Genomic DNA, 22829 nt, shown 5'->3' with positions numbered 1-22829 from the left:
TGCTGAATAAAGTGCTGAACTGTTCTGAATAGAATAGCCCTTTCCTCTATTTGTTGACAGTCGCTCTCTCGTCATTGTTTAGAAATGTCCTTCAGTAACCTATCAAGTTGTGAAAGCTGCTGACACAAACTCTGGCCAGCGGTAGGCCTATAGGTGCACTTGATTTACTCTCTGGACCTGCCTGGTAGGCAGAGTTTAACTTCTGACACATGAGATGGCTGGATCGAACATTTTGACTACCAGGTGCACAGCTGAATCACGTGTGCTACTGCAAACGGCGCCATCTGCGGCCTCTGCAATGGGTTAGTCCACGGAAACAGGCGTGAATCGGGCGGGTGTCTCATACTCCATGAAAATCAATTTGCGACAGCTCGATTTCAAAGGGATCTCTGTCAACCAACAGCATGTTGACCAAACAATCGACCAGTCGACTAAATGGGGTCAGCTTACTGGGGATACTCCAGTAATGGAATGGTTGGTTGTCTGGTTGTGGAGAGTCTGTGAAAGGGCTGTCACCTAATTGGCTTATGAGTGGAGTTTCTTTATTTCTTTATTGATTGGCGAAGGAAAAAGTCCTAATTGTTTCTTTATTCCTTTTGGAAGTCCGGTAGGATAATTTCACCAATATTATAATATATGATAATAATAATAATAATATAATAATATAATATATGCCATTTAGCAGACGCTTTTATCCAAAGCGACTTAGTCATGTGTGCATACATTCTACGTATGGGTGGTCCCGGGGATCGAACCCACTACCCTGGCGTTACAAGCGCCATGCTCTACCAACTGAGCTACACAATATTAACTGTGGGTGGTTGGTATTGGGGGGACACGCCCAGAAGGAGATATGGGGCATGACAGAACTTGTGCGGCTAACCTCAGGTTAGTTAGTCATCATAGCCTATGACCTAGTTACACTAAGCTGTTTTGGTTGTGAGGGACATGGCACAGCTCCACACACATTTGAAGATGATCCCTGGGCTTGGATGAACAGTAAAAGGGTTACAGAGGAGGTGGAGCAGATCAAGTATGGTGCACAAAGACCACTATGTCACAGTCAATCCCCATCCACCATAAACCATCACATACAGCAAGTTGTATTATTCTAAGGTGCCTCTTGTTTGTCATAAATGTATACAGCAACTCCAGGGCAGAAAGTAATTTGGAAAGTAAATGCAGTGAGCCAGTAGGTCATGTTGGATTCAGGCAGACGGACTAGCAATGAATCCAAGCTCACTTCTAAATGATAAGAGGTGACTTAAGAGCACAGGTTATACCACCAGTAGGGGCAAATTTGTTTCTGACTATTGTATCTGTGTTTACAGGTCTCTATTTCCAAAACGCTTCAAGATACACAAACAACAATGATTAGGATATGTCATTTTTACAGTATCAGAGCTTGCGTGAGTTTATGCCACCACCCCTCCTGCCAAGTATTATTCTGCACTGTTTAAGGGGTTGTCACATCTATTTACCCAGTTTTGCAGTAAAATATTTTTCTACAACCATCCATTTCATATTTAGGAGACCTTAAAGATATAGGAAAAACAGCATGGTTGTGCCTCCGGAAGAGGGATCTCAAATGAAAGCACTTTTTGCAGATTGGCCACTAGCCGAATGTGTAGCAAGCAACGTGGGAGATCAATGCAAAATGGAATAACAATGATGGAATTAAGTTAGTTAAATGAGGAGTAATTAGGCTGTTTCATCTGAATGGAGTTGTTGTAGACTAGGACAGCAAAATATCCCAAATGAACATAGCTGGCTAACATTAGTGAGGGATTTTGGAAATCCTTGGGCTGGGCGCCTAAGTGTTTTTCCCCCTTTGGTTCGAAATGGTAGTTTCCGGATTTGATCATATTAATGACCAAAGGCTCGTATTTCTGTGTTATGTTATAATTAAGTCTGATTTGATAGAGCAGTCTGACTGAGCAGCAGCAGCAGGCCCATAATCATTCATTCAAACAGCACTTTTGTGCGTTTTGCCAGCAGCTCTTTGAAACACAGCGCTGTTTATGACTTCAAGCCTATCAGCCTAATGGCTGGTGTAACCAATGTGAAATGGCTAGCTAGTTAGCTGGGTGTGCGCTAATACGGTTTCAAACGTCACTCGCTTTTAGATTTGGAGTAGTTATTCCCCTTGCGCTGCAAGGGACACGGCTTTTGTGGAGCGATGGGTAACGATGCTTCGAGTGTGGCTGTTGTCGATGTGTTCCTGGTTCGAGCCCAGGTAGGGGCGAGGAGGGGGCGGAAGCTATACTGTTACACTGGCAATACTATAGTGCCTATAAGAACATCCAATAGTCGAAGGTTAATGAAATACAAATGGTATAGAGGGGAAATAGTCCTATAATTCCTATAATTACTACAACCTAAAACTTCTTACCTGGGAATATTGAAGATGTTAAAAGGAACCACCAGTTTTCATATGTTCTGAGCAAGGAACTGAAACGTTAGCTTTCTTATATGGCACATATTGCACTTTTACTTCAACACTTTTGTTTTTGCATTATTTAAACCAAATTGAACATGTTTCATTATTTATTTGAGGCTAAATTGATTTTGATGAATTATATTAAGTTAGTGTTCATTGGGCCTCCCGGGTGGCGCAGTGGTTAAGGGCGCTGTACTGCAGCGCCAGCTGTGCCATCAGAGACTGGGTTCGGGCTCTGTCGTAACCGGCCGCGACAAGGAGGTCTGTGGGCTGACGCACAATTGGCCTAGCGTCGCTCGGGTTAGGGAGGGTTTGGTCGGTAGGGATGTCCTTGTCTCATCGCGCACCAGCGCGGCTTGGTATTGGAGGACGCATGACTTTCAACCTTCGTCTCTCCCGAGCCCGTACGGGAGTTGTAGCGATGAGACAAGATAGTAGCTACTAAAAACAATTTGATACCACGAAATTGGGGAGAAAACGGGGTAAAAATAAAAAAAGGGGGGGGGGGGAAGTGTTCATTCAGTATTGTTATCATTATTACAAATAAATAAATAATCATTCATTGGAATCGGCTTTTTTGGTCCTCCAATAATCGGTATCAGTGGTGAAAAATCATAATCGGTCGACCTCTAGTCCGCACCACCCCCTGTAGCGCCATGCGATCGAGAGCGGTGCTATTGCAATACCAAGCAGTGATGCAGCCAGTCAAAATGCTCTCAATGGTAGAGCTTTTTGTGGATTTGAGGGCCCATGCCAAACTTTTTCAACCTCAACATTTTAAGTCTTTAGTGATTTGGACACCGAGGAACTTGAAGCTCTCAACCTGCTCCACTGTGGCCCCGTCGATATGGATGGGGGCATTCTCGCCTCCCTGTTTCCTGTAGTCCACAATCAGATCCTTGGTCTTACTCAAAATCAAAAATCTAATTTTATTGGTCACATACACATGGTTAGCAGATGTCATTACAAGTGTAGTGAAATGCTTATGCTTCTAGATCTGCCAGTGTAGCAGTATCTAACAGGTAGTAATATCTAACAAAACCTAATACACTCAATCAGGTACACTTTAAAAAAATGTATTTTACTAGGCAAGTCAGTTAAGAACACCAGTCTACCAGTGGGTTGGTTTAACTGCCTTGTTCAGGGACAGAACGACAGATTTGTACCTTGTCAGCTCAGCGATTCGATCATGCAACCTTTTGGTTACTGGCACAACGCTCTAACCACTAGGCTACATTCCGCCCCACAAAAGGAATGGGATGAGAATATAAAATGATATGGATGAGCAGTGGTAGTGCAGTGATTATATAGTGTATATATATAAACCCCTTTTTCAGGACCCTGTCTTTCAAAGATACAGGAGATGGGATGGACCGCTGATCGTCCTCGCAGTGGTAGATCATGTGTAACAACACCTGCACAGGATCGGTACATCCGAACATCACACCTGTGGGACAGGTACAGGATGGCAACAACGACTGCCCGAGTTACATCAGGAACGCACAATCCCTCCATCAGTGCTCAGACTGTCCGCAATAAGCTGAGAGAGGCTGGACTGAGGGCTTGTAGGCCTGTTGGTAGGTCCTCACAAGACCTCACCGGCAACAATGTCACATATGGGCACAAACCCACCGTCGCTGGACCAGACAGGACTGGCAAAAGTGCTCTTTACTGACGAGTTGCGGCTTTGTCTCACCAGGGGTGATGGTCGGATTTGCGTTTATCGTTGAAGGAATGAGCGATACACCGAGGCCTATACTCTGGAGCGGGATCGATTTGGAGGTGGAGGGTCCGTCATGGTCTGGTGCGGTGTGTCACAGCACCATCAGACTGAGCTTGTTGTCATTGCAGGCAATCTCAACGCTGTGCGTTTCAGGGACGACATCCTGCTTCCTCATGTGGTACCCTTCCTGCAGGCTCATCCTGACATGACCCTCCTGCGTGACAATGCCACCAGCCATTCTGCTCATTCTGTGTGTGACTTCCTGCAAGAACGGAATGTCAGTGTTCTGCCATGGCCAGCTAAGAGCCCGGATCTCAATCGGAGGGTGAGGACTAGGGCCAATCCCCCCCAGAACTTGCAGGTGCCTTGGTGGAAGAGTGGGGTAAGATCTCACAGCAAGAACTGGCAAATCTGGTGCAGTCCACCAGATACTGACCATTACTTTTGATTTTCACCCCCCCCGAGATGTGCCTTTTAAGTAAATTGGTATTAAATGAGGTGGAAAGGAGACTAAGATCTGATATGTAATCCTATGACTGTCCTTGTTCTGTTAAAGTTTTAAATGACTCTAATTCCAGGAATGCGCATCGATGGTAAGCCCAGATGAATCTACTATCCCAGCCCTCCTATTATTTAACCCATATGCAAACACTGGGTGTATCTGGACTCCTGTTTGGCACAGCTGCGTACACACACACTGCTCTGGCATGTTGGAAGCCCAACGTCTTGCAGCAGGTGTCTTGTCTGGAAGTCCTTGGTTGCTCCCCGGGGACAGAGTTAAGTGTGTGTGTGTGTGTGTATAGAGGAGTCAGTGGGTATGGAAGAGTGGGGGGTGTATACAGGGGTGGCCACTTTCTATGGTCTCTGCATTGAGCCAGATGGGCAGTAAGGGGCCTGTGCTCTCCATGTGGCTCTTTGTGTGTGCTCCCCTCTCCATGCGTCACTTTCTCTGTCACTGAAAGGCTTTGGCCAGTATTTCTCCTATTAGTGAAAGCGATCCACACACACACACACACACACACACACACACACACACACACACACACACACACACACACACACACACACACACACACACACACACACACACACACACACACACACACACACACACGTGGGGGAATGTCTTTGAATCAGTTGATGGATGGAGAGACTGCTGATGTTTAGGGGACCCATTTCTCCCCGCACTCTATTGGCTTTAGTTTTCGGGGTCAACTTCCCCCCGGCCCCCCTCTCTAATCCTATTAAAATCCCCTCTGAAAAGCTTTAGAGGGACAAAGCTGCGCCAGCCAGGGTAATCTGGGATGGCGTGGCCCCTCCCCGTGTCCAGCCAGGGTGATCTGGGACGGCGTGCCCCCTCCCTGCGTCCAGCCAGGGTGTTCTGGGACGGCGTGCCCCCTCCCCGCGTCCAGCCAGGGTGACCCGGGACGGCGTGCCCCCTCCCCGCGTCCAGCCAGGGTGTTCTGGGACGGCGTGCCCCCTCCCCGCGTCCAGCCAGGGTGTTCTGGGACGGCGTGCCCCCTCCCCGCGTCCAGCCAGGGTGTTCTGGGACGGCGTGGCCCCCTCCCCGCGTCCAGCCAGGGTGTTCTGGGACGGCGTGGCCCCCTCCCCGCGTCCAGCCAGGGTGTTCTGGGACGGCGTGGCCCCCTCCCCGCGTCCAGCCAGGGTGTTCTGGGACGGCGTGGCCCCCTCCCCGCGTCCAGCCAGGGTGTTCTGGGACGGCGTGGCCCCTCCCCGCGTCCAGCCAGGGTGATCTGGGACGGCGTGGCCCCCTCCCGCGTCCAGCCAGGGTGTTCTGGGACGGCGTGGGCGTCCAGCCAGGGTCCCGGCGTGGCCCCCTCCCCCGTCCAGCCAGGGTGTTCTGGGACGGCGTGGGCGTCCAGCCAGGGTGTTCTGGGATGGCGTGGCCCCCTCCCCGCGTCCAGCCAGGGTGTTCTGGGACGGCGTGGCCCCCTCCCCGCGTCCAGCCAGGGTGTTCTGGGACGGCGTGGCCCCCTCCCCGCATTCTTCCTTTGTTTTAATTTTTTGTCTTTGTTTCTTCCACTTAAAAGGAAGTGTGAAGTGCTTTGAGAGGTTAGTGTTTATTCCACTTAAAAGGAAGTGTGAAGTGCTTTGAGAGGTTAGTGTTTCTTCTCTGCTAATGGATTCAGTAATATTACTCTTACTCTTCCAGGCTCGACATTAATGCTTGTCCTTTTGTCTGGGAAAAGTATAACAAATAGGTGGACAATTTAAATCTATAATAATTCACACACAAATCACAATATCCAACAAGTACTCTTGATAAGAGAGGCTAACAATGGAATAATATTCAAATCTACTTTTCATGTCGACCTACATAATTTAAAAAGCCTACAGGTCAAAGTGTGGGTAATATGCATGTCCAAACCCATGCTGACATGGAGGTGCCAGAAAATGTAGGCAAACTTTAAATGGAGGCTAAAGGCCAGTCATGTTTGACAAATATAATGAATCTTAACGTATAACGAACATTAACCATAACGTATGGTTTGTTTAGATCAAATGGTCACAAGACCTGAGAGTGAAGGACAGTTCCTGTTGCTAACCGCACATCACCCACCTTGAATCTGAGCTGGAGGTGGTCAGCATTTTAAAACATCAACTTAAAGCTGCGATATTTAACTTATTTTGGGTGAACTGACCAAATTCACATAGAAATGCGATTTATAAATCTGTCATTCTTGTTGATAGCAAGTCTAAGAAGTGGTAGATCTGTTCTATGTGTGCTATTTCTATGCTTCCCGTGCTTAAGTTTTAGTTTTACTTTCGGTTTTGTACACCATCTGAAACTGCAATATTTTTGGTTATTGAAAAGAGATTTCATAGCGGTTTTGTCACAAACTGAAATTAGGTGAACTATTCTCATTTTAGCAAACAGGAAGTGGCGGAGAAATTTCTGCATAATGCATCTGTAATTGTTTAAAATCAGGACATTTTTTGTAATTTTATGAAGCATACCTTGTTTCAAAGTAGCCTTGCCAAAATACGACCATAGAAATAAATGTTGAGGGAATTATTTTATAAATGGTTCCGTATTTCACTGAAAGAATAAACGTTTTCTTTTCGAAATGATTGTTTCCAGATTTGACCATATTAATGACCTGAGGCTTGTATTTATGTGTTTATTATAATTAAGTCTATGATTTGATAGAGCAGTCTGACTGAGCGAGGGTAGGCAGCAGCAGGCTCCTAAGTATTCATTCAAACAGCACTATACAGCGTTTGCCGGCAGCTCTACGCAATGCTTGAAGCACAGCGCTCTTTATGACTTCAAGCCTATCAACTCCCGAGATTAGGCGTGGCAATATAAAGTGCCTATATGAACATCCAATAGTCAAATGTCTATGAAATACAAATGGTATAGAGAGAAATAGTACTATAATAACTACAACCTAAAACCTCTTAACTGGGAATATTGAAGACTCGTGTTAAAAGAACCACCAGCTTTCAAATGTTCTCATGATCTGAGCAAGGAACTTAAACGTTAGCTTTTTTACATGGCACATATTGCAGTTTTTTACTTTCTTCTCTAACACTTTTTGAATAATTTAAACCCAAGATGTTTCATTATTTATTTGAGACTAAATTGATTTTGTTTGTGTTCTATTAAGTTAAAATAAGTGTTCATTCTGTATTGTTGTAATTTTCATTATTTTATATATATAAATACATTTTTTGTTCCTCCAATAATCGCTATTGGCGTTGATAAATCATAATCGGTCGACTTCTAGTTTGTGCCCATAGGCTACATTGTTGCTGGTGATGTAAGGCAGGTCCTCACAAGACAACAGGCCTACAAGCCCACAGTCCTGCCTCTGTCTATTGCGGACAGTCTGAGCACTGATGGAGGGATTGTGCGTTTCTGGTGTAATTCGGGCAGTCGTTGTTGTCATCCTGTACCTGTCCCGCAGGTGTGTCTCCCTGTAGCGATGTCTTAGGCATCACACAGTACAGACATTGCAATTTATTGCCCTGGCCACATCTGCAGTCCTCACATCTGCAGTCCTAAGGCATGTTCACAGATGTGCAGATGTGTTGAATAAGCATGGGAATGCTTGTAAATGATGGGAAATGATGTAAATATATCACTAGCCACTTTAAACAATGCTACCTTATATAATGTTACTTACCCTACATTATTCATCTCATATGCATATGTATATACTGTACTCTACATCATCGACTGCATCCTTATGTAACACATGTATCACTAGCCACTTTAACTATGCCACTTTGTTTACTTTGTCTACACACTCATCTCATATGTATATACTGTACTCGATACCATCTACTGTATGCTGCTCTGTACCATCACTCATTCATATATCCTCATGTACATGTTCCTTATCCCCTTACACTGTGTATAAGACAGTAGTTTTGGAATTGTTAGTTAGATTACTTGTTGGTTATCACTGCATTGTCGGAACTAGAAGCACAAGCATTTCGCTACACTCGCATTAACATCTGCTAACCATGTGTATGTGACAAATAAAAATTTGATTTGATTTGGAAAAGGTGTTTAAACCCTTTACAATACAGATCTATGAAGTTTATTATTTATTTTTAGAAAGACAGGGTCCTGAAAAGGGACGTTTCTTTTTTTGCTGAGTTTAGTTCCTGGCTGTGCCTTAAAAAATGACTGTGCGCATTGGCTCTAGTTGTTTTTAAAAGAATAGCCTGAAATGTAATTTTTTCAGCTCTGATTAACTCCAGGCATACAACACAGTTTATAGGCCTAGTGTTTTTCTTCTTTGTATTCTTAACATTTTCAGGTCACTGCTCTTTTTCTTTTTTTTACACACCAGAGGGCAAGTGAGCTGGGGTGGCTTTGTGACCTTTAGGTTAACCTTTTGAACTATGACTTCGTGCCGTATGGCTGCCCACCACCAAGCAGATATACTTCACGCGTTAGAACAGCCATAAACACTGCCTATTTCTACAATGTATATTCTTAAAATCTGGTTGTAAACCTAACCTTAACCAAATAAACCTTAAATAAAATAAGACCATAAAGCACATTTTTGTTTTTATGATATAGCTAAATTATACTTTTTAGCTGTGGTAACTAGTGAAAGGCCTATGTCCTTTCTTCTGAGATGTTCACTTCACTCTCCTTCACGGATTTAACAGCATAGGATTCTAAGAATCGGCTGGAGGGAGTTAATTTTGTCAATGATTGTTATATTTCCCAATTGTTAAATCCATTCAAAGTGTGGAAGCGGAAGGGTCGGGAGACCCTACAGAGGGGTACTATTTGCTCTCTTCAGGCTGAGAACCAGCATGAGGTTTACCTAGTAGTGGAATGTGAATCCCCATAACTTATTCAGGGCTCCAGACTAACATTTACTCAGGGTCAGACAATTATAATACATTTGAGGTCTCTTCTAATGTAATTCACTATGCTTTATTAAAAGGTGTAATAGATTACTAGGATGTAAAACATTTATTGAATACCATCTAACATGTTCAAGCAGGAATGCATTATTCAAATCATTTTGATATGCATCCTAATCCAGTGATTGTCATGAATTTTGGACAAATAGGCATTTTTCTTTTGTTATTTTACTGTCAAAACAGGGCTTTTTCTGTTCAATGTAGATACATTTTTCTTTACGTGCACTAATAAGGCTTTTAAATACTGTGCATCAGCCATTGCAAGTGTACTTGGTCTCCATTGTACATATATATTTTTAGGACATTACATTTAATCAAGGCCCAGAGGGGTATATGGCCAATATACTATGGCTAAGAGTTGTTCTAAGGTGAAACGTGGAATGCCTGGGCCATATTCCATAAACCCTGAGGTGCCTTATATTGCTATTATAAATTGGTTACCAAAGTAATTAGAACAGCAAACTATTAGTTTAGCATCAGACCCATATTATCTTTATATACCACGTCTTTCAGCATTCAGGGCTTGAAACGCCTGGTTTATAATTAGTTAGCGATCTAGCTAATGTGTTTTGAGTTTCCACTTCCTCAGGTGGTGAATTAGCACCCATTTGAATTAGGCCCATCTTGACTGTAAAAAAGCTTTGAGCGCAGTAATGATCGTTCTCAACTAACATCAAGGCGGTGGCCCGTTCCTGTAGGTTCATGCTCTACAACATCCGCAGAGTACGACCCTGCCTCACACAGGAAGCGGCGCAGGTCCTAATCCAGGCACTTGTCATCTCCCGTCTGGATTACTGCAACTCGCTGTTGGCTGGGCTCCCTGCCTGTGCCATTAAACCCCTACAACTCATCCAGAACGCCGCAGCCCGTCTGGTGTTCAACCTTCCCAAGTTCCCTCACGTCACCCCGCTCCTCCGCTCTCTCCACTGGCTTACAGTTGAAGCTCGCATCCGCTACAAGACCATGGTGTTTGCCTACGGAGCTGTGAGGGGAACGGCACCTCAGTACCTCCAGGCTCTGATCAGGCCCTACACCCAAACAAGGGCACTGCGTTCATCCACCTCTGGCCTGCTCGCCTCCCTACCACTGAGGAAGTACAGCTCCCGCTCAGCCCAGTCAAAACTGTTCGCTGCTCTGGCCCCCCAATGGTGGAACAAACTCCCTCACGACGCCAGGACAGCGGAGTCAATCACCACCTTCCGGAGACACCTGAAACCCCACCTCTTTAAGGAATACCTAGGATAGGATAAGTAATCCCTCTCACCCCCCCCTTTAAGATTTAGATGCACTATTGTAAAGTGACTGTTCCACTGGATGTCATAAGGTGAATGCACCAATTTGTAAGTCGCTCTGGATAAGAGCGTCTGCTAGATGACTTAAATGTAATGTAAATGTAAGGAATAAACATTATACCTACAGGAAGCTGAGACCCTCTTAATATGGATGATTAGTTGCATCCCAAATTGCAACTAATAGTTATACTTTTTTTTTTACCCCCTTTTTCTCCCCAATTTCGTGGTATCCAATTGTTAGTAGCTACTATCTTGTCTCATCGCTACAACTCACTGCGATGCAGTGCCCTAGACTACTGCGCCACCCGGGTGGCCATAGTTTGCCATTTGTCTACTACCCAGAGTCAGATGATCTCATGGATACCATTTGTATGTCTCTGTGTGCAGTTTTAAGGTAGTTTCGTGAGCCATTGCTAGCTAGCATTAGCACCATGACTGGAAGTCTATGGGAGCAGCTAGCATGATACTAATTGCCAAAATGTTGCACTATCCCTTTAAGTGGTGAGCAAACCCACTACATGAGAATAGATTGGCTGGCTGGCTGCCTGCCATGGATAGGCCTACACCTGGATTGGATAAATAGGAAATCATCAACTTTCAGATGTTTTTCTCTCTGACCCCTCAGGACATTTTCTGTTGAAGACACTAGATTTGTTTCCATAGAATCCCTACCAAACAACTCTACTCTTGTCCCGCAGGCAGGCCAATCCCTCAAAATATGGTTTGGTGCATCAGAACTGCGAGGTGGAAGAGTTGTGGGATAAGCGCAGCAAGGAAGAGGAAGCTCTGCACAGCACGTCTCCCCCCTGCACCCCCCGGCAGATGAAACGCATGTCGGGGAAACACCAGAAGAACCGCCAAGGTCAGGGAAGGTCGGCTAGACGCTCTCCTAACAAGGGTAAGTTAGGGGGGTAAGATGTAGTCAGACGTAGAGAGGACAGGGGAGTAGTGTGGTAAACACATCAGGCAAACGCCAGAGGAACAGCCAGGGCAAGACATCTGGATGCTCTCATAACAAGGGTAAGAGAGAAATGAACATTAGATAAACCCACTCTACCTGTTGGGGTAACTGCAACAAACATAGTGGCCCGCATTTGGAATGAGCCAGTAGCTGTGAATAAAGGAACCATAACATGACATAACATTATTATTATTATATTATTATTATGTGGATTTTCTTGACTGTTAAAGGTTCTATAATTAGTAATGATTTTCCACTCTCTCTCTCTCTGGATCTCAGCAGACAAGCAGACGTCCCCCTCCAGCCCACCCCAGCCCAACCCCAACAGGCTAAGAGAAGGGGCCGAGGAGCGAGACCAAGACAAAGGCCCCCACCTCCAGCCCCTGGAGGCCGAGCAACATAACTACAAGTTGGGCAAGAAACAGACCGACCCTTCTGAGGGGATCCAAATAAACAAACAAGAAAAGAAACAAAGTGAGGATCAACAACACAGCTACAAACAGGGTCAGAAACAACGTGCCACCCTGCGCTCCAGTGAGAGAGACCTCAAGAAGACCTTCCACGGTTCCTTCATGCTGGACCCGCTCTCCAAGACCTCTAGCCCCTTCGGTGGAGGCTCAGCCCTCAACATGGACCCCAGGAAACCCTACCTGTCACTGGGCTGTGGCAGCGGCAAGCTCCTGGTCACTATGCCCCACCCCATGGCCCATCGCACCCACCGCCAGACTTCCCGTACAGACTGCCCCGCTGATAGACTCAAGTTCTTTGAGACGCTGAGGTTGTTATTGAAGCTGACATCCATGTCGTCCAAGAAGAAGGAGAAGGAGCAGCGCGGCCTGGAGAACACCGCCTTCATGGCCCAGAACAATGATGTATTTATTCACTGACTTATTTACATATTTGTTTATTCACTTATTTATGCATACTAGTGTATTTTTATCTTGCTCTCTCTCCAACACCCAGGTGGTGTGGCTGGAGCTCCAGGCGTGGCACGCGAGACGCTCCGTCAACGACCAGGACCTGTTCCTGTTCACAGCTCGTCAGGCCATCCCAGACATCATCCACGAGGTCCTCCACTTCAAGGTTAACTACCACAGCCTAAGACCCAGCACCGTAGGCCTTGGACAACCTAGGAGTGGGTACTCCCACTCCACCGTGGGAGTACCAGGGGCATCTCCAGACCATGGGGCCCAGAGGACTCTAGTGTTCACAGAGTCAGTCTGTGGAGGTCCAGGCCAGGTGCCCAAGCAGAGGTCTCCAACCCAGGGCTCAGAGACGGTTTCTGGGGAGGAAAGGGACTCTAACCAGCCTGCTGCTGGTGGAGCTCCAGAGACTAACCACGCTGTTTCAGTTGACCCATGGGGCTTCAGCGCCAACCCCTCCTCGGCAGTAGATGCAGCGGCCCCCCTGGGTTCCGGGGCGGGGTACAGGGAGCACCTCCAGCGCCAGCGGCTGGCCTTCGAGCAGGTCAAACGGGTGATGGAGCTGCTGGAGTCAGTAGAGGCTTTGTACCCGTCCCTGCAGACCCTCCAGAAGGACTATGAGAAGTACGCGGCCAGGGACTTCCAGGGCAGGGTGCAGGCACTCTGTCTCTGGCTCAACATCACACAGGTACGGTGGGGGATGGAGGAGGGTTTTACTGTATGCACATTCAAAGTAATACCAGAGCTGGAAAATGGGAACGGGATTGTCCTCTTAATGGCAAAGCAATCCCTTTTTTCTCTCTTCTGTGGTCCTAGGTGGCTCAGTTGAGTTGATAAAGCAGGGTGCTTGCAACACCAGGATCATGGGTTTGACCATTACTTCAAAATGTAACCAATGGGTGTGAAAAATGTTTGTATAAAAGCGTCCGGTAAGTGGCATATCTGTTATTATATTAGGATCTCAACCAGAAGCTGCGTGTCATGGCCACCGTCCTCGGCCTCCGGGACCTCTCCCGTATCGGCTGGCCTGTCTTCGAGATCCCCTCGCCACGCTGTTCCCGCGGCAATGACGACGAAGACGAGGATGGGGGGATATACTGTCCCACAGCCATCTACAGACCCTTTGTAGATAAGGCCTTGAAACAGATGGGTCTGAGGAAACTCATCCTGAGGCTACACAAGCTGATGGACCCCTCCCTCCAGAGGTCCCGGGCAGCCCTGCTCAGCCACATGCCTGCACAGGAGGTAAGAGAGCGAGAGCTGCCATATTGTTTTAATGTGGTTTTATACAAGAAAAGGTTACATACGAGTAGGCTTTGATGGGATCCAGATTGTCATACCTTCATACTGACCTTGTGCCAAACCGGGATATTTGGTAATACTGGCTGGCACTGAACGAGGCGCTTTTTTCAAACCTAACTGATCTTCTGTTATCCGAAGGTTCGCAATGCTAACAAGTACATGTAAAATCACATAGAGAATGCGAACAAGCCCATTGCGTACATTTTCTAAAGTATTTGCAGGACAGACATCTCGGCTCATACAAGTAACTCAAAAATGCTCAAAAGTCAGTTTGCTGCGCACACAAAACAAACATTACACAGCTAAGCTCTTGATTCGGGAGGGGATTCTCTGCTCTTACTAAGCAAAGCTTGATTTTGGAAGAAGCTGACCACTTAGCTAACTAGCGACTAAATTAGCAATCCTAATGGACAACACCTACGCTTCTACTTCCAGCTTATACACACTATATACATTTTACAATAGTTTTATTTTGTTTTGTGTTAGTCCTGGCCTTCCGCTAACCTTCACCTCTCCCATATATTTCTGATGTCCATTTGCCATATATTTTTTATACTGTGCTATTTCACAAAAGTTCTGAACCTATATACATATTACACACAGTACATTTTTTGACAGATAGTTAACTTAATAATTAAGATATCTGGCAAACATTTACACTGAACAAAAATATAAACGCAACATGCAACAATTTAAAAGATTTTTTACTGAGTTACAGTTCATATAAGGAAATCAGCCAATTGAAATAAATTCATTAGGCCATAATCTGTGGATTTCATTTGACTGGGAAGGGGCGCAGGCATGGGTGGGGAGCCAGGTGGCTGGTCTCAGACAATCCCGCAGGTGAAGAAGCCGGATGTGGAGGTCTTGGTCTTGAGTGAAGGGAAATCTTGAAGCTAGTCAGAATTTGGAAAGCAAATATGAATGCCAATCATGCAATGTTTATTTTTTTTGCACAATCACAAATGACCCTCATTTATACATCATTACAGTTAAATTGATTTCCAACAAAGCTGCACTCTCTCAGCTGTGACTGGTCCATGTGTTATCCTAGCAAAGTGCTCTCTCAGCTGTGACTGGTCCATGTGTTATCCTAGCAAAGTGCTCTCTCAGCTGTGACTGGTCCATGTGTTATCCTAGCAAAGTGCTCTCTCAGCTGTGACTGGTCCATGTGTTATCCTAGCAAAGTGCTCTCTCAGCTGTGACTGGTCCATGTGTTATCCTAGCAACGTGCTCTCTCAGCTGTGACTGGTCCATGTGTTATCCTAGCAAACTGCTCTCAGCTGTGACTGGTCCATGTGTTATCCTAGCAAAGTGCTCTCTCAGCTGTGACTGGTCCATGTGCAGAAACAGTGTGCACAAAAAGCTATCCATAAACATTCAGGATTAGAGGTCGACCGATTTAATCGGAACGGACGATTTTGAATTGGAGCCGATTTGAAAGTTTTCATAACAATCGGAAATCTGTATTTTTGGACCCCGTTTTTAAAACATTTAAAAAATATATATATTTTTTATACCTTTTTATTTAACTAGGCAAGTCAGTTAAGAACACATTCTAATTTTCAATGACTGCCTAGGAACTGTGGGTTAACTGCCTTGTTCAGGGGCAGAACGACAGATTTTCACCTTGTCAGGGGTTTCAATCTTGCAACCGCACAGTTAACTAGTCCAACGTTCTAACCATTGCACTCCACGAGTAGCCTGCCTGTTACACGAATGCAGTAGAAGCCAAGGTAAAATGCTAGCTAGCATTAAACTTAACTTATAGAAAACAATCAATCATAATCACTAGTTATAACTACTAATCCAGTTTATAGCAGGCAATTGTGTCATTTCTCTTGTGTTCATTGCACGCAGAGTCAGGGTATATGCAACAGTTTAGCATACCTGGCTCATTGCGAACTAATTTGCCACAATTTTACGTAATTATGACATACATTGAAGGTTGTGCAATGTAACAAGAATATTTAGACTTAGGGAAGCCACCCGTTAGATAAAATACCGAACGGTTCCGTATTTCACAGAAATTTTTGTTTTCAAAATGATAGTTTCCGGATTCTATCATATTAATGACCAAAGGCTCATATTTCTGTGTGTTATTATGTTATAATTAAGTCTGATTTGATAGAGCAGTCTGACTGAGCAGCAGCAGCAGGCCCATAATCATTCATTCAAACAGCACTTTTGTGCGTTTTGCCAGCAGCTCTTTGAAACACAGCGCTGTTTATGACTTCAAGCCTATCAGCATAATGGCTGGTGTAACCAATGTGAAATGGCTAGCTAGTTAGCTGGGTGTGCGCTAATACGGTTTCAAACGTCACTCGCTTTTAGATTTGGAGTAGTTATTCCCCTTGCGCTGCAAGGGCCAGGGCTTTTGTGGAGCGATGGGTAACGATGCTTCGAGTGTGGCTGTTGTCGATGTGTTCCTGGTTCGAGCCCAGGTAGGGCCGAGGAGGGGGACGGAAGCTATACTGTTACACTGGCAATACTATAGTGCCTATAAGAACATCAATAGTTAAAGGTATATGAAATACAAATGGTATAGAGAGAAATAGTTCTATAAATACTATAACTACAACCTAAAACCTCTTACCTTGGAATATTGAAGTCTCATGTTAAAAGGAACCACCAACTTTCATATGTTCTGAGCAAGGAACTGAAACGTTAGCTTTTTTACATGGCACATCTTACTTTCTTCTCCAACACTTTGTTTTTGCATTATTTAAACCAAATTGAACATGTTTCATTATTTATTTGAGGCTAAATGGATTTTATTGATGTTTTATATTAAGTTAAAATAAGTGTTAATTCAGTATTGTTGCCTAGTGGTTAGAGCGTTGGACTAGTAACCAGAAGGTTATTCAAACCCCGAGCTGACAAGGTACAAATCTGTCGTTCTGCCCCTGAACAAGTTAAACTGTTTCAGATTGAAAATAAGAATATGTTCTTAACTGACTTGCCTGGTTAAATAAAGGTAAAATAAAAAATATAAAAAAATAAATAAAATTACACATAAAAAAAACAAAAATCTTCAGATTAATCGGTATCGGCTTTTTTGGCCCTCCAATACTCTGTATCGGTGTTGAAAAATCATAATCGGTCGACCTCTATTCAGGATGACTAAGTCACCTTCACTGGGGCCCTAGGAGGGAAGGCTTGGTCTCCTCTTCTTCTCTCTGGTAAATTATCTGTAAAAGCAACAAGTGTGCTGGTTGGAAAAAAAAGTTTACCACATACTCAACTTGTAAACAGCAAGAGATTTAGCTAGGAATGTACACTGCTCTTGTTAGGGCTATTTAAAATAAAAAATCTAAAATATTGTCAAGTTTGACAAGTTGAATACTTCAGAGGTTTGGAAACTGCATTCCACTGTCCTTACCTCATCCTCTTCTCTGTAGTTTGACAATATGCTAACCTGTCTGAATTGTGCATTTTTCTATGTGTGTGTCTACCCCTAGTTCACAGACTTCCCAGACCCCATGCTGTACAGTGACTACCTACCAGAACTGTCCCGCCACCTGTCCTCCTGTAGCGCCTCCTGTGGCCCGGAGCTGGGGGCAGACCAGGTCTCTTGGGAGGAGCTGTTGGACATGGACCTCCCCTCGTTCCGACCTGCCTTCTTGGTCCTGTGCCGGGTCCTGCTGAATGTGATACATGAGTGCCTTAAACTGAGACTGGAACAGAGACCTGCAGGGGAGCCTTCACTGCTCAGCATCAAACAGGTCAGCAGGCACACTGTTTTCTTTATTGACTGATTAATGCTATTGGGCTGACCAGAACCTCAGTTGTTGTCATTTTTAAAGCACAGTTCTATTATCTATGGTGGATGTGTAACCAGGCCAGCCTAGTACAGCTTGGCCTGCTCTGTTTGGCTCTGTAAGATTAAATGGTTAGGCTATATGTTGATGCCCATGCTAACCGGTGTCTCAATCTGTCCTGTAGTTGGTGCGTGAATGTAAGGAGGTATTGAAAGGTGGTCTCCTGATGAAGCAGTATTACCAGTACATGCTGAGGCAGGTGGTCACAGACCCCCAGGGACTCCAGACCAACGCCAACATAGACGAGTTTGAGGATGACCTCCACAAGATGCTAGTGGTAAAACAGACTTACTGAGTCAGGATTAGGGTTTCCAGAAATCCTCGATGGAAGAGTTCTGAGGGAATAAGCAGTATATCCGGGAATCCTCCAACCAGGATTTCTGGGAAACCAGAGAAATGTAGATTTTTTGCAACCTAGTTAGGATCGTCATGAAATTACGAAGGGGTCATGCATGCTTATGTCAAGTTTTATAATGCATTATAACTGCACCATAACATCGACAAGATCAAGAACGACCTCCACAAGATGCTGGTGATAACGCAGACGTCTTACTGAGTCCTAAACTGAGTACTAAACTGTAGAAGATGCATTGAATCTCCACTGAAAGTGCTTTTTAGTCCTGGATTAAGTTAAATCTGCGTCTGGGAAAATAGGGCCCTAAACCACTAACGTGTGTGTTGCTCTCAATGGTACAGTTGTAGAACGTTTTGAGGATTCAGCGTGGCGGAGGTCACGTTGCCTACCCTCAATACCTTGGGTCGGCCTGTCAGGAAGTTCAAAGGAGGTTTTCAGACCCAGAGTCTTAATCTTGGTGTAGAGCTTGGAGGGGACAATAGTATTGAGCTGTAGTCAATGAACAGCGTTCTCACATTCCTCTTATCTAGGTGGGTGAGGGCAGTGTTGACATTGCGTGATCTGTTGGGGCGGTATGCAAATTGATTGTGTCTGGGATGGTGGAGTTAATCTGCTATAACCAGCCTTTCAAAGTGCTTCCTGATTACAGGAATAAGCTCTACGGGGTGGTAGTCATTGTGGCATGAAGCCTTAAGAGTTCTTGAGGACAGGAATGATGGTCGTCTTAAAACATGTGTGGATAGCAGCCTGTGACAAGGAGAGGTTGTCCCAGGTCTGGTAGAGCAACATCATTGGGCAGATCACGGTTGGGTCTTCCTTTGTAATGTGTAATGGACTGTAGCCCTTCCACATGCGTTGTGGTATGATTCCACTTTACTCCTATATTGTCATTTTGCTCATTTGATGACGCTACGGAGGTCATAGTGGAACTTCTTGTACTTGTTCCTGTCCTCAGCCGTAGCATCAGGGTTGTCTACGATAGCTCTGTGCGCGGTAGCCCTGCTCTTTAGTTTAGCGCCAACCTGTGTTAATCTTGGGCTTTTGATTGGGGGACAATGTTTCCGATGCATTTTCTAATGCAACCGGTGATTCCGGTGGATAGCTCGTCGGCGGAGTCTCAAAACATATTCCAATCAGCGCTAGCAAGGCAGACCTGTAGCATAATCTCTGATTCTGGTGACAATTTTTCAACGGAGCGAGTCTCAGGTACTTCCTGTTTTTGAGTTTCTGGTTGTAAACAGGAAATAGAGGTACATGATCTGATTTGGCGGATTAGGGAGGGCCTTGCTTGCTTGTTGGTAGAATAACAGTGGTCTAGGACTTTATCGCCCCTAGGGAATTGGGTTCTGTTTGGGACTCATTCAGATTAGAGGTGTACTGTATGAGAGGCTCTCTGGATAGCTGGCCAGTACCCAGGGCTGAGGCTCAAAGGTATAGCTCCTGGTAAATCTGCTTGAGAACACTGTGTGCTGATTTCTGGTGTGAGTGTGTTTTAACCAACCACTGCAAAGCTGAAACAGCACATGGTAGGTAGGGGTGTGGCAGGAATTGGTCTTAGTCAGTCACTGATTACTTCTCAGGAATTTAGGCGGCAGAGTTTTCTTTCCTCGCTGTCGGTCTTTTTCTCTGAACAGACGGCCGGCCGGTAGTCTGATAAAAGCCTGATAAAACACTATGTTCCTGAATTCCAAGAAGGGTCAGAACAACAGAACTCTTAGGGAAAAAGTCTAGTCTACTGCCTACTGCTAGCACTCAACGCTTTCCTTTAGGAATATTACAACCCTGCCCTGAAGAGCAGAGCATGGGGTGGGGCCTGCAGAGCATGGGGTGGGGCCTGCAGAGCATGGGGTGGGGCCTGCAGAGCATGGGGTGGGGCCTGCAGAGCATGGGGTGGGGCCTGCAGAGCATGGGGTGGGGCCTGCAGAGCATGGGGTGGGGCCCAACCAAGCCGCACTGCTTCTTAACACAGCGCGCATCCAACCAGGAAGCCAGCCGCACCAATGTGTCGGAGGAAACACCGTACACCTAGCAACCTGATCAGCGTGCACTGCGCCGGGTCCACCACAGGAGTCGTTAGTGTGCGATGAGACAAGGATATCCCTACCGGGCAAACCCTCCCTAACCCGGACGACGCTAGGCCAATTGTGCATCGACCCCCCCCCGGTCGCGGCCGGCTGCGACAGAGCCTGGGCTCGAACACAGAGTCTCTGGTGGCACAGAGACCACTGCGCCACCCGGGAGGCCCACTCTAGCAATTTTAGTTTTGTTACAAACTTGCCCATTCTGGTTTTCTCATATTTATGTTCTCTAGGCAGTTGGCTGATAAAGTGGATACTGGACAGATTAGGGTATATGATGAGATTGATAAAAACAAAATAGTTGTTACTTGGCAGCTAAGCATCGATCTTCATGTCACTAGTATACAAATGAAGACCCTTAATTTTATTGGAAAGGAGCATCAGTCTCATCACTGCATCACCTGTAGCCTAAACTGCATGCTTTTCCAATTAGCAATGGGAGGACCACACAACATAGCACCGCGGGACTACAAATGTACCTCCATGGTTATTCTATCAACAATTGCACAATAAATTGTTTCCACTGCAATTCGTTGCATAATACAATTTTATCAACACAAATATATCCCACCATGTCAAATGAAGAAATTGTCTGTCGACATTTATTAAATTGTAACGATACTTCCTGTTTCCATCAGAGCTGTCGTGATTATTATTTTTTTTATACAGCATGACTTGACTGGCATAAACAGTGGACAATCATACGATGGAGAAACCATGTTGTTAATCAAATCTAGTTCCTAAATGTATGTTTTATCAAATGTCTCAAACTAGAGACGAAACTAACTGATGCATGCACCTTTTTATTTAAATGAATAACATTGGAAATACACCTTCCTGTAGGTAGGAAAAAATATCCACTTACCTGATGATCACCACACATTCATCCCTCTGTCTGCAGGTGTACTTTGACTACATGCACAGCTGGATCCAGATGCTGCAGCAGCTTCCCCAGGCCTCCCACAGCCTGAAGAACCTTCTAGAGGAGGAGTGGGACTTTACCAAGGTCATCACCCCTTACATCAGAGGAGGGGAGGCTCAGTCTGGGAAACTCTTCTGGTTAGTGTTTGACTGAGTTTGTATCTCATGTTGAGTGTCTATAATCCTTGGAAGCATCCAACTTGCTCCCTCTTTAACATTGTGTTTAGTTAGCTCCGCTTGGCAAAGATCCCCTGTCTCTTCTCGCTCGCAGTGATATTGCTGGGATGCTGCTCAAGTCCACTGGGGACTTCCTGGACGCGGGCCTGCAGAGGAGTGGTGATGAATTCTGGGAAAGTGCCGATGACAGTACAGTCTCAGACGAGATCAGGTATGTCTTGTTTTAATGGTAGAAACTGCCAGGGACCTCATGATATGATATTATCACCATACTTATGTGCCAAAACCGTATGTATTGCAATAATTACATTTTATGTTCCAAACGTATTGCTCATTGTATAGGTCTGCTGCAGAGAGATGAATGTGCATAAGAAAATGGGAGAAAAAAAGTGCTGAAAAACCTTGTTGGCTCACTATTTCAAAAGAAGATGAAGAACAAGCTATATGATGAAAAATACCTGCATTTGTGGTACAGCCGACTAGCGCCAGCTAACGCAACTTTGCAAAAAGTATATACACAGAGTATACAAAACGTTAACATCTGCCCTTTCCATGACCAGGTGAAAGCTATGATCTCTTATTGATGTCACTTGTTAAATCCACTTCAATCAGTGTAGATGAAGGGGAGGAGAAGGTTAAAGAAGGATTTTTAAGTCTTGAGACAACTGAGACATGGATTGTGTATGTGTGCCATTCAGAGGGTGAATGGGAAAGACAAAAGATTGAAGTGCCTTTGAAAGGGGTATGGTAGTAGGTGCCAGGCGCACCAGTTTGAACTGCAACGCTGCTGGGTTTTTCTCGCTCAACAGATTCCTGTGTGCATTAAGAATGGTCACCACCCAAAGGAAATTCAGCCAACTTGACACAACTGTGGGAAGCATTGGAGTCAATATGGGCCAGCATTCCTGTGGAAACCTTTCGACACCTTGTAGAGTCCATGCCCCAACAAATTGAGGCTGTTCTGAGGGCAAAAGGGGTTAGGGTGCAAATATTATAATGTAATTAAAAAATATATATTTAACCTTTTTTAACTAGGCAAGTCTGTTAATAAGAACAAATTCTTATTTACAATGACTGCCTACCCCGGCCAAACCTGGACGATGCTGGGCCAATTGTGCATAGCCTTATGGGACTCCCAATCATGGGCCGGTTGTGATACAGCCTGGAATCGAACCAGGGTCTGTAGTGACGCCTCTAGCACTGAGATGCAGTTCCCTAGACCGCTGCACCACTCAGGAGCCCCATTAGGAAGGTGTTCCTAATGTTTGGTATACTCAGTGTATATATCAGTGTGTATATATAGATTTATACAACAGGTGGGTCTAATCATGAATGCTAAATTCGCATTCCAGCCGGTGTCTATTCCACAAGTTACCACTGGCTAAATCGATGATGTTAAAATGCCTATTTACTCTGTTACA

The 22829-nt window shown here is 45.1% G+C and overlaps 1 protein-coding gene across 4 annotated transcripts in view; it reads left to right on the top strand.

The window, feature by feature from the left end:
* Window positions 1-22829, top strand: part of LOC124038652 (mitogen-activated protein kinase kinase kinase 4-like) — a 69193-nt gene that overhangs the window by 18135 nt on the left and 28229 nt on the right. For 3 of the 4 annotated variants that reach the window (XM_046354758.1, XM_046354755.1, XM_046354759.1), the window contains exons 2-9: window positions 11569-11768; window positions 12111-12703; window positions 12795-13442; window positions 13712-13999; window positions 17518-17781; window positions 18002-18154; window positions 21212-21369; window positions 21503-21619. In XM_046354758.1, coding sequence (XP_046210714.1) covers window positions 11569-11768; window positions 12111-12703; window positions 12795-13442; window positions 13712-13999; window positions 17518-17781; window positions 18002-18154; window positions 21212-21369; window positions 21503-21619 — 2421 coding nt within the window. The remainder of the gene's footprint in view (window positions 1-11568; window positions 11769-12110; window positions 12704-12794; window positions 13443-13711; window positions 14000-17517; window positions 17782-18001; window positions 18155-21211; window positions 21370-21502; window positions 21620-22829) is intronic. The other variant, XM_046354756.1, reaches the window with a different exon arrangement.

Source organism: Oncorhynchus gorbuscha, linkage group LG06 (assembly GCF_021184085.1).
Source record: "Oncorhynchus gorbuscha isolate QuinsamMale2020 ecotype Even-year linkage group LG06, OgorEven_v1.0, whole genome shotgun sequence".
NCBI lineage: Eukaryota > Metazoa > Chordata > Actinopteri > Salmoniformes > Salmonidae > Oncorhynchus > Oncorhynchus gorbuscha.
The sequence above is the reverse complement of the archived record's forward strand: the minus strand, read 5'-3'. Positions and strand labels throughout refer to the sequence as shown.